We start from the raw sequence: 11495 nt of genomic DNA, 5'->3' as shown, positions 1-11495 counted from the left end.
GGGGGGGGGGGGGGGGGGGGGGGGGGGGGGGGGGGGGGAGACGAAAGCTGCGCGCGGCCCCCGGCGGGAGGTGGCCCGGCTCGGGTCCTCGCGCCCCGCTAAAACCCTCCCCACTCCAGTCCCGGCTCTTGTCCCTATCTGTGTCTCGTCAGCTGCGGGCCAGGAGGGGCCATAGCCACCGGGAGGTGGGGGGCTGGGGGGGATACAGCAGCGGCAACGGGCAGTCCTCGGCCAACCCCGGTTCACTCACCTCCGCCATGGCCGTGTATGAGCGGGAGGCGACGGCCGCGCCGGGAGCCCCGGATGTGAACCCGCCCGCTCATTGGCTGCCGCCGCCTCCATCAGGAGGCAGGGGGAGGCTGCGGGGACTGGAAGGGAGGGGTGGGGGAAGGAACAAGGGGAGGGGTCGGGAAGGGAAGGAGCGAGAGGGGGAGGGGCTATCGAAAGGGGCGGGACCATAGGAGGGAAGGGAGGGGGGCGGGGCCACCAGGAGATGTATTTGTGAGAAGGGGAGGAGCCATAAAGAGAGGGACCAGGAGGGGAGGTGGGGGTAAAGAAGGGTGGGACTGTCCAGGAAGGGGGAGAAAAGAGGTCTTTGAGACCAAAAAAATTTGGGGAGAAAGTGGTGTGGTCTAGGGACCTAGAGAGAGAAAGAATTGTAGGCGGGGAGGGCCCAGAGAGGGGTGGGCGGGGCTAGGAAGAGGGCGTGGCCTCAAGGGAAAAGTGGAGGGGGGCTCTTTAGGATAAGGTTAGGGTACAGGGCTTTAGCTTGGGGGGAAAGAAAGACCCCTCGAGGGCAGAGAAGAGTCCTTCCTAGAGAGGCATTGTGTAAAGTCCAGATAACACTGTTCCCAGCTCACCTAATGACTTTGGACTAGTCCTTTTCTCTTTCTTGGTCTGTTTCCTTTTTCGTAAATTGAGGGGGTTGAATTCCTGCTCCAAAAACTTGGTACTTGAAATTGGTAGCTTGGTACAATGAAAAGGGCATGGAACTTGGAGTCTAGAGGACCCGAGTTCAAATTCCCTCTGTTACTTATTGCTTGGATGAGCCTGGGAAAGTCGCTTAACCTTCACTGACCCTCAGTATCATCAGTAAAATGAAGAGTTGGACCAAGGTCCCTTCATGTCTAATTGTCAGTCCTTTCCCTTCCCCTCCCTTCTCAGACCTTATTCCAAATGTAAATTAACCCAGTGATCTCTTTTTCCTTTTTTCTGAGTCCTTTCTGAGTTCCTGAGTAAATGTAATTTACTTAACCCTTTGGCCTGGTGTTGTGAGTTAAACTTTTCACTGGGTGGGACTCTATTCACTAATCTAATTATATGCTTCCTTGAGGGCAAGGATCCCTTGGTATTCCCAAAATAGTCTAAGACAATACTTCTTTATTGGTTTATAATTTTTGAAAATGGCCCACAATTTATCTAACACTTTTAAGTTGTGCAAAACATTTTACTTTACACAATCTCATTTGAACCTTACAACTCAAGGAACAACATTACCAGATCATGGCGTATTGAAGGGCCAGGGAGGTTATGAAGGGCTTTGAACACCAAACAGAACATTTTTTATCTGTTCCTGGGGGTGATGAGGAGCCACTAGAATTTATTGAGGAGAGTGACATGGTCAGATCTGTGTTTTCGGAAAATCACTTTGGCAGCTGTGTGGAAGATGGATTGGATAGGTGATAGGGAAGCCAGTCAGTAGACTGCTGCAATGGTCCAGGTGTGAGGTGATGAAGGCCAGAGTAGTGTTGGTACTGGAGCAGAGAAGGGGGCATGTAGGAGAGATAGTGCAATGTTAAATCAGCAAGCTTTGGCAACAGATTGGATATGGGATGGTAATTGAGAGTGGGGAGGTGAGGATGATGCTTGGGTTGGGAGCCTGAATGACTAGGAAGATGGTGGTACCCTCAACAGACATAGGGACATTGGGAAGAGAGGAGGGTTTGGGGGGAATGGTAGAAATATGATACTAGAGGTCAGCAGAAGGGTTAGGGCTAGATTAGGAGATTTAGGAATTATTAAAATAGAGATGAAAATTGAATCGATGGGAGCTGGTGATATCTCTAAGGGAAATAATATTGAAGGAAAAGAGACAGGGACCCAGGAGATGAGCCCTGCAGGAGAATATGGTTAGTAGACATGATCTGTATGAAAACCCAGCAAAGAAGACTGAGGATAGCCAGGAGTCCCAGCTAAAATCCCACTTCTACATGAAGCCTTTTCCTATGTTCTTTAATGCCGGTGCCTGCCCTCTCTTGATTATCCCCAGTTTATCTAATAGATAGATACAGAGAGAGAGAGACAGAGAGAGAGAGAGAGAGAAGAGAGAGAGAGAGAGTACATGGTTGTTCCAATGTTGTCTCCCCCAGTAGACTGTAAGCTCCTTGATGGCAGGTATTGATTTTGCCTTTCTTTGTACCCACAGGACTTAGCCCCATATCTGCTATATAATAGGCACTTCATAAATCCTTGTTGAGTAACTGACTTCTGGGAAAAAGCATTCAGTCAGCTCCTTGTGGGTGTAATTTCATATAATTGACCCATTTTCCTCAAGAGATCAGACATCCCTAATTCCTAGGAAATATCTCCTTTTTCCCCTCAAGATTTCCCAATAATTTATATCAGTGAATCAGGGGGCCCAGTTCTGTGATAAAATAGATTATCAACAAGTAAGCTTAAAGTGAGCACAAAAGAGGAGATATTAAAAATTAGAGGAAAAATAAACTGGAAACAAAAAAGAATAGAAATTATAAATAAAACTATAAGCAGATTAGTGTAATTAATCATTAAAAACAAAAACCCCATGATTAACTCAATGAATGCAGAAAAAATATGGATATTAACGCTAAAACTCTGCAAAGGAGAAGCTTAGAGAAACCTTTTAAAAATTATTAAAAGTATCTAAAGCTCAAAACAAGCATCTTATGCAATGGGGACGTAAAAGAACATTTTCCAGTATAGTAAAGCAAGGATATCTGTTCTCCCTTCTATTATTTGTTATAATTCTGAAAATGCTAGTAATAGCAATAAGACATGAGAAATAAAGGTGTAAAGTAAGTAAAGAGGGGTAACTGTCACTGTTTTCTGATGATATGATGATTTACTTTAAAAAATCCTTGGGAATTGCCTAAGATACTAGTCGAAATAACAGCTTTAGAAAAGTTGCAGATTGAAATATAAATCTTCAAAAATCAGCATCATTTCTAGCAATAGGAAAATCACACGCTAAGTAGCTACAAAGTACATGAAATATCTGAGGATCATTGTATCAAAGCACACAAAATACTTGTATAGATTCTATTACATAATGCTTTTTAAAGAAATGAAGAACAACTTAAATAGCTGGAGGGATATTCAATACTAATGCCTGGACTGGGCCAATATATTAAAAATGACAATATGACCAAAGTAAATTTACAGTTTTATTGCTATGACAAATTATCAAAGAGATACTTTATAGAACTCAGTAAAATAATAACAAAAGTCTTTTGGGAACATGAAATATCAAGATATCAATAGAAATTGTGAAAAGATATAAGATAGAAATAGGCACTTTCAGATTTTAAACTATACCATAAAACAATTATCAAAATAATCTGATAGTTAAAAATAAAGAGGCAAATCAATGTAATAGACTAGACAGAGGAAATTCAGAAACAATGGAACACAACAAACCAATATTCAATAAATTGGAAAACATAAATTACTTAGGAAAAAATTCCCTACTTAGATAAAAACTACTGGGGAAACTGGAATATGCTTAGACTAACACTAACATTATATGATATTCCACCTTCTGTTCTCAATGGCTATATGAACTTCATACTAAAGATCATATAATAAAATAAAATTAGAAGAGGAGCAAATCATATACCTCATATATATGGATGGAGGATGTATTCTTATCCCAAAAAAGGATAGAGGCAGCTTATAGATAGGATAGAGTGAACTTATCCACAACATTCAAAATTTCTTATCCAAAAGATAACTTATTACCTGAAACTTAAAAGCTTCTGCACAAACAAAATTAGTGTACCAAGAATAACGAAGTGATAAAAAGGGGGGGAAATCTTAATACCAAATTTTCTTTTGATAAGAGTGTAGTATATAATATATATGGTTGTTGGTGGTGGTTGTCCTTCCTTTTTGAAGAGGATCAAAATGATCGCACTATATCAGCGTCAAGGTACAGTGTGTCTAACAGTGGCTGACCAGACCAACATGAGCTTAACGTTGGAGGGCATACATACCACAGGTCAGGCACAAATAATTCATATGAATATTTGGAGTGGAGATATCTCTAAATTTGTACATCTCCTATTTCTTTTGAGCTACTACTACCATTTTGCTTTGCTCATAGAGCAACCCCCTTAATAAAAGGATGTGTTCTATAGACTTGGACTCAGTCAAAACAATGCACTCAAAGAACTAGAAGGCTACATGTGGCCTTAAGACCCCAGGTTCCCCACCCCTGGTATAGTGCCTTTTTTGATGCAGGCACACCATCCTCTGCCAGTGTCTCCCATGTCTCACAATCAATTCCAAAGTTCTTCAGAGAGACCTTGAGAGTGTCCTTGTACCACTTCTTCTGACTTCTGTGTGAGCACTTGCCTTGTGTGAGTACTCCATAAAATAGTCTTTTAGGCAAATGTATTTTTGTCATTCTAATAACATGGTCAACCCATCGGAGTTGCACTCTTTGCAGTAGAGTTTGAATGTCTGACAGTTCATCTAGAGAAAGGACCTTAGTGTCTGGTACCTTATCTCCCCAGGTGATCTTCAGAATCTTCCTAAGAGAATTCAAGTGGAAGTGATTCAGTTTTCTGGCATGGTGCTGCTAGACTGTCCCAGGTTTCACAGGCATACAACAAGGTCAGCACAATGGCTCTGTAAACCTTCAGTTTGGTAAGCAGTCTAATACCTTTTCTCTCCCATACTTTCTTGGAAGACTCCCAAACACTGAGCTAGCTCTGTCAATGTATATATGTACACATATATGCATATATATGACCAAAAACTATTCACTAGTAGATAAGTGGCCAAAAGATATGCACAAATAGTTCCCAAAAGAATTACAAACTATTAACTATAAGAAAGAATACTCCAAGTTGCAAACAATAAGAGAAATACAAATCAAAACAATCTTGTGGTTTCAACCTTATTTTCTGAAAATTGACAAAAGATAGTTATAGTCTATAATGAAGGATAGTGGGAAGATAGGAATCATTGATGGAACAGTAAATTTGTACATTCATCTTGGAAGGCAATTTGGAATTATGAAAACAAAGTAAAATATAGTTTTGCACACTAAAATATTTACAATGCTACTATTTGTGTTAACAAAAAGTTGTGTTTTGTGATAACAAAGAATAGAAAACAAAGTAGATGTTCATTGATTGAAGAATGTCTAAACAAATTCAGGTACATGAATGGAACGGAATATCAACATACTGGAAGAAGTGCTGAATGTGATGAATACAAAGAAGCATGAAAAAATCTATATTAATTGATGCAGAATGAAGTAAGAAGAGTCAAGAAAACAAGACACACAATAACTACAACATGAATAGAAAGAACAGCCACACAAAAAAAATCACAAGTGAATGGTGCAAAATTATAAAAAAAAAAACCCATGAATTGAAAGAAGAGAGAAGACAGACTTATCCACACTCTTTTGCAGAAGTGAGAAGTCTACATGCTGTACATTGAAAATAGTTACAGACTTTTTATGTATTAAGCTGAGTATTATTCTGAGTTTTTCCTCTTTTTTTAATCTTTAAAAATACTGTTTGTTATTTGGGATGGCTTTCTGGGTAAAGGTAAAGAAGAGGTCCTACCAAATTCCTTCTTTGACACAAATGTGGCCTTGATACTTAAAACAGGGAGAGTCAAAACAAAGAGAGGAAAGGATAAATCAATTTCCCTAATGAATATTAATACAAAAATTTTAAATAAAATATTGACAAGGAGCATATATATATATTGCATATAATGCAATATAGTGAAAAGATAATGCACTACCACCATTCTGGATTTAAAATGCAGGGATGATTCAACATTAGAAAAATGTAATTGGCCATATTAGTAACAAAAACAATAAAAATCTTATGATTATTTCACTAGATTCAGAAAACCTTTTGACAAAAAAAGCTTTTTGACAACCATTCCTATTTTAAAAATACCAGAAAGGATACTAGAAGCTTTTCCAATATGATCAGGGGTAAAGCAAGGATGTTGCTTTATTATTATTCATTATTATCCAATTGTTATTATCGAATTTTGTACTAGGAATGCTAGCTATGGCATTTTTGCTATAGCAAAAATACAAAAAAGAAATTGAAGAAATAAGCATAGACAACGGGGAAACAAAACTATCACTTCTTGCAGATATGATAGTTCACTTAGAGAACTCTAGAGAGTCAACTAAAAAAATCAAAACAATTAACTTCAGCTAAGTTGCAAGATATAAAATAAACCCACAGAAATCATTAGCATTTCTGTATATTACCAACAAATCCAGTAGGAACAGATAGAAAGATTCCATTTTATATAATTGCAGACAGTATAAAATATTTGGGAGTCTACTTGGCAAAACATGAACAGAAACTATATGAACTCAATTTTAAACACTTCACACAAATAAAGACAAAACTAGATAACTGGAGGAATATTGATTCTTTTTTGCTTTTTGAAGGAGGGAAGAAAAGGCAATTTGGGTTAAGTGACTTACCCAAGGTCACACGGTGAGTAAGTGTTAAGTGTCTGAGACCAGATTTGAACTCAGGTCCTCCTGATTCCAGGGCCTGTGCTCTATTCACTGTGCCACCTAGCTGCCCCAGAAATATTAATACTTATAGGTTGACTGTGCCAATATAATACAAATGACAATATTGCCTATGTTAATTACTTATTCAATGCCATAGCAATCAAACTACCAAAAGATTTCTTTATAGAGCTAGAAAAAATAATAAAATTCATCTGGAGGAACAAAAGGTCAAGCAAGTCAAGAGAATCAATTAAAAAAATGTGAAGGAAGAGAACTTAGGATTACCATATCTCAAACTATACCACAAAGCATTGGATAAAAAAAAAGGGAGGTTGATCACTGGAATAGATTAGGTATACAATATGCAAAGCAAATAATCATAATAACTAAGTGTTTGATAAATACAAAGATTGTAACTACTGGGGCAAGAACTCACTAGTCAATAAAAATTGTTCATTTATCTCATACCATATAGCAAGATAAACTCCAAATGAGTACATGATTTCAACATAAATAAAGGCATCCATTTCCTAATTGATAAATGGTCAAAGGATATAAATAGGCAGTTTTCAGATTAAGTAATCAAAGCTATCTAGTCATATGAAAAAATGCTCTAAATAACTATTGATTAGAAAAATGCAAATTAAAACAACTCTGAGGTACCACCTCACACCTATCAGATTGGCTAGTATGACAGAAAAGGAAATGATAAATATTGGAGAAGATGTGGGAAAACTGAAACACTAATGCATTGGTGGTGGAGTTGTGAACTGATCCAACTATTCTGGAGAGCAATTTGGAACTGCCCAGAGGGCAATGAAACTGTGCATGTCCTTTGATCCAGCAATACCACTACTAGGTCTGTATCCCAAAGAGATCATAAAAAAGGGAAAAGGACCTACATGTGCAAAAATATTTATAGCGGCTCTTTTTATGGTGGCAAAAAATTGAAAATTGAGGAGGTGCCTATCAATTGAAGAATAGCTGAACAAGTTGTGAATACATATGAATGTAATGGAATACTATTGTGTTATTGTTTCAGCAAGCACCCCAGCATCCCCAGGGAGGCTGCCAACACAGGTTCTTAGATCTGCTTTTCTAAGGGAAAGTAACTCAAAATGGGTTAACAATCTTGCTTTAATCAATCAAACATATCATTTACCTAGTTCAGGGGAAAAGTCAGCACCCTGAACTTCAGAGTATACAGACAGGTTACAAGCAGAAGTTACAAGAAGACTGAGAGACAAACAGATCAAGCAGACAGGCCTCCAACTGTCCAACCATTACATACATCCATACCTAGTCACAGTTACCAGAGAGGGAAGCATCAACATCTGAGTTTTCAAAGCCGGGGGGCTCTCAACGGCTGCCCAGAGTCTCATCTGGTCAAATCACACAACACTTCTCAAAGCGATCCCCAAAACAAAGTCTCACATCAGGGATTATATAGTCTTCTCCTGGGTCAGAGAATGTAACAAACCTCTTGACCCACTGTCCAATCACAAAGCACCAAGGTGTGGGCATTCCTGAAAAACAAGCCCCCCACCATAGGCTCCAGGTACACTTAACCTAGGGGCAGGGAAGATCTTTAAAAATTTACATTCCTATAACAACTATAAGAAATGATAAGCAGGCAGGTTTCAGAAAAACCTGGAAAGACATGAACTGATGCTGAGTGAAATGAGCAGAACCAGGAAAACATTGTACACTGTAATAGTAACATTGTGGGATAATCAACTGTGATTTACCTAGCTCTTCTCAGCAATGCAATGATCCAAGACAATTCCAAAACATCCATGTTGGAAAATCCTATTCACATCTAGAGAAAGAACTGATGGAATTTGACTGCAGATCAAAAATACTATTTTCAACTTTTACTGTTCATCTTTCACAACATGACTAATGTGGAAATACATTTTACGTAATTGCACATGTATAACCTATGTCATATTGCTTGCTGTCTTAGAGAAGAGGGAAGGGAGAAAGGGAGAAAAATTTGGAATTCAAAATCTTCCCCAAAATGAGTGTTGAAAATTGTCTTTACATGTAATTGGAAAAAAACAAAATACTCTCATATTAAAAAAAAAAGAAGAATCTGAAAAAAAAAAACCAAAGAATGACATCATAAGCAACCATGGAGCTGTAAACAGTTCAAATGTTCTGGAAAGCAATTTGGAACTATGTCCAAAAATTGTTAAACTGTGCATACCTTTTTGCCAGGTGATAATAGCGACTCTGTCTATACACCAAAGAGATTTTTTTTTAAAGGAAGAAACAGACTCCTATGTACAAAAAATATTTATAGTATCTCTTTTTGTGGTGGCAAGGAATTGGAAACTGATGGGATGTCCATCAATTGGAGAATGTCTAAACAAGTTATATTATATGAAAGTGATGGAATACTACTGTGCTATAAGAAATAATGAAAGGGATGATATAAAAAATATGGAACAACTTATGTGAACTGATGAAAAGTGCATGGAATTAGTAGAAGGATTTATATAATAACAGCAATATTATAAAAATAATCAATTGCAAAACACTTAGGAATCTTGATCAACACAATAACCAACTATAATTCCAAAGGATTCATGATGAAAACATACTATCCACCTCCAGATAAAAATCTGATGGACTCAGTACAGATTGATGAATATTTTCTTTTCTTCCTTTTTTTAGGAGGGGGGTGTGAATTATTAATGTGGGGATTTGTTTTTCATGACTGTGAATATTTGTAATGGATTTTGTTTTTCTCACCTCAGTGGACAGAGGAGGGGAAGGAGTGAGAGAATTCAGAACTGAAAATAAAATTAAATTTAAAAAAAAAGAAAAATGCTGCAAGAATCTAGAAAGTTTTGAGGAACTACAGTCAGGATCACACAAAATCTGGCATCATCTACTGAAAACCAAAGGCAATCTTGGAATACAATATTCTGAAAGGCAAAAGATATAAGCTTACAAGCAAGAATCACTTATTCTTCAAAACTGAGTATAATCATATAGGGAAATAAATAGATCTTTAACAGAACACTTTTAAGCATTTATGATAAATATAAATAAAAGTTCTACAAGAAATTTAGAAAGGTAAATTTCTTTCAACGGTTAGTACAGATTGTATGATAACATAGTACTAATATTCTAAAGACAAAGCAAATGTTTCTTTAGAGTTTTAATGTCTTCAAAGACTATTGGGGGATCTAAAAACCAAAGAAACAAAACAGCAGAGGTCCTGGTTGGGGGTGGGGGAAACTAGGATTGGTTCTGTTCCTTTTAAAAGGCAAAAAGGGAAAGGAAGGCAAAAAGAGGAAAGAAGGAATACCAGGATGGAACTTGCTAATTCTTATTATTGGAGTGCTTGACAAAGAGAGCATACAAACATGGAGGAAGGTAATGAAAGAGACCAACTGAACCCCATTCTTATCTGAAAAGGACAAAGGAGGATTGGATAGTTTGATATAGAAATTTATTAATCTAAACAGGAAAATAAGAGGAGATGGGAGGGATATTAATAGGAAGAATAATATCAAGGAGGGAATAGTCACAAGAAAAGCAAGGGGGGATTAAAAAGAGGTGGAAGAGGGGAGAAAAAAAATATTAGAATCTAAGGGAGTACCTTAGATCACCTCTTAGACAATGGGGAATGGCTGAACAAATTGTACATAAATATAATGGAATATTTTTCAGTAAGAAATGACAAAAGAGTCAATTTCACAGAGTGGTGGACCACATGAACTGACACAGAATGAAATGAGCAGAACCAGAACAATTTAAACAGCAACCACAGTAAAAAAAAAAAAACCAATTCTGAAAGACTTAAGATCTCTGACCAAAGCACTGACCAACCACATCTTCAGAGGACCTATGATGAAGCATGTTACCCACCACCTGATAGATGAGTGATGGACATAAAGGACAGATGCACACTTTTTTGGACATGACCACTACTGCTAGTGTTTTGCTTGACTAAGCTTATTTGTAACAAGGTTCCCCCCCCCCCTTTCTCTGGCTTAACGGGGGATGGGAGAGAGCAAGAGTTAGCAGTAGTGATGCAAAAAAAAGAGAGAGAGAAGCATTAAAACATTTTTTAAACATATACAGAAGAGAACAGAAGGAAGTTTAGAAGGAAACAGACAAGGATAACAGTTTGTGAAGTAATATATAAAGTTTATATTTATATGTGCATATATATTAAAAACTCATGTGGAATGGAGGTTTACAGTTTAATATAGAATCCTCTTTTTGTAATCTACTGAGTTTATGGAAAATGCACCTTTTGATGTTTTAGTTCAGGATAAAGAATTTTTTTTTTTTTAAGAAAAGAAGGAAAGAGGTGTTTACAAATAAGACCTGGAAGAATATTGAATCTCTCTGCCTCCTCAAAGTATTCTCACCCCTTTGCCAAGGCCTGTCTTGTTTCTATCTTTATAACATCTTTCCTATACATCCCCTTCTCTCCTCTAACCCTTGTGCAGACCTTAATCATTTTACACTTGGGCCATTGCAATAGCCTTCAGGTTGGTCTCCCTACCACCACTCCAACCCCTCTTACAGGGAACTGTTTAGAATCTGATATTCCTAAAATGCAAATCTTTCTATTCAATCAACTCTAGTGTCTCCCCATTAGCTCCAGGATCAAATAGAAAGTCCTCTGGCTTTCAAAACCCTTTATAACCTGGCACTTTCCCACCTTTCCAGCGTTCTGATATTTTACTCCTCTCTTCCCACTCTG

The 11495-nt window shown here is 37.7% G+C and overlaps 1 protein-coding gene and 1 long non-coding RNA gene across 4 annotated transcripts in view; one reads left to right on the top strand and one right to left on the bottom strand.

Annotated features, from left to right (window-relative positions):
• MIER2 (MIER family member 2) overlaps window positions 1-363 on the bottom strand; it is a 33309-nt gene extending 32946 nt beyond the window's left edge. For all 3 annotated transcript variants that reach the window (XM_069103054.1, XM_069103102.1, XM_069103194.1), the window contains exon 1: window positions 251-363. In XM_069103054.1, the coding sequence (XP_068959155.1) occupies window positions 251-259 (9 nt within the window). In that variant the 5' untranslated portion in view covers window positions 260-363. The remainder of the gene's footprint in view (window positions 1-250) is intronic.
• The window catches only part of LOC138173413 (uncharacterized), a 7728-nt gene extending 952 nt beyond the window's left edge, over window positions 1-6776 (top strand). The window contains exons 2-3 of the long non-coding RNA XR_011171405.1: window positions 4773-4905; window positions 5422-6776. This is a non-coding gene — a long non-coding RNA (uncharacterized lncRNA). The remainder of the gene's footprint in view (window positions 1-4772; window positions 4906-5421) is intronic.
• The last annotated feature ends 4719 nt before the right edge of the window (window positions 6777-11495 follow it).

The sequence above is a fragment of the Petaurus breviceps genome, unplaced genomic scaffold (assembly GCF_028583685.1).
Source record: "Petaurus breviceps papuanus isolate PSGF00001 unplaced genomic scaffold, PetGlider_PUasm1.0 103, whole genome shotgun sequence".
NCBI lineage: Eukaryota > Metazoa > Chordata > Mammalia > Diprotodontia > Petauridae > Petaurus > Petaurus breviceps.
Note: the sequence above shows the minus strand (reverse complement) of the source record. Positions and strands in the feature narration are given on the sequence as shown.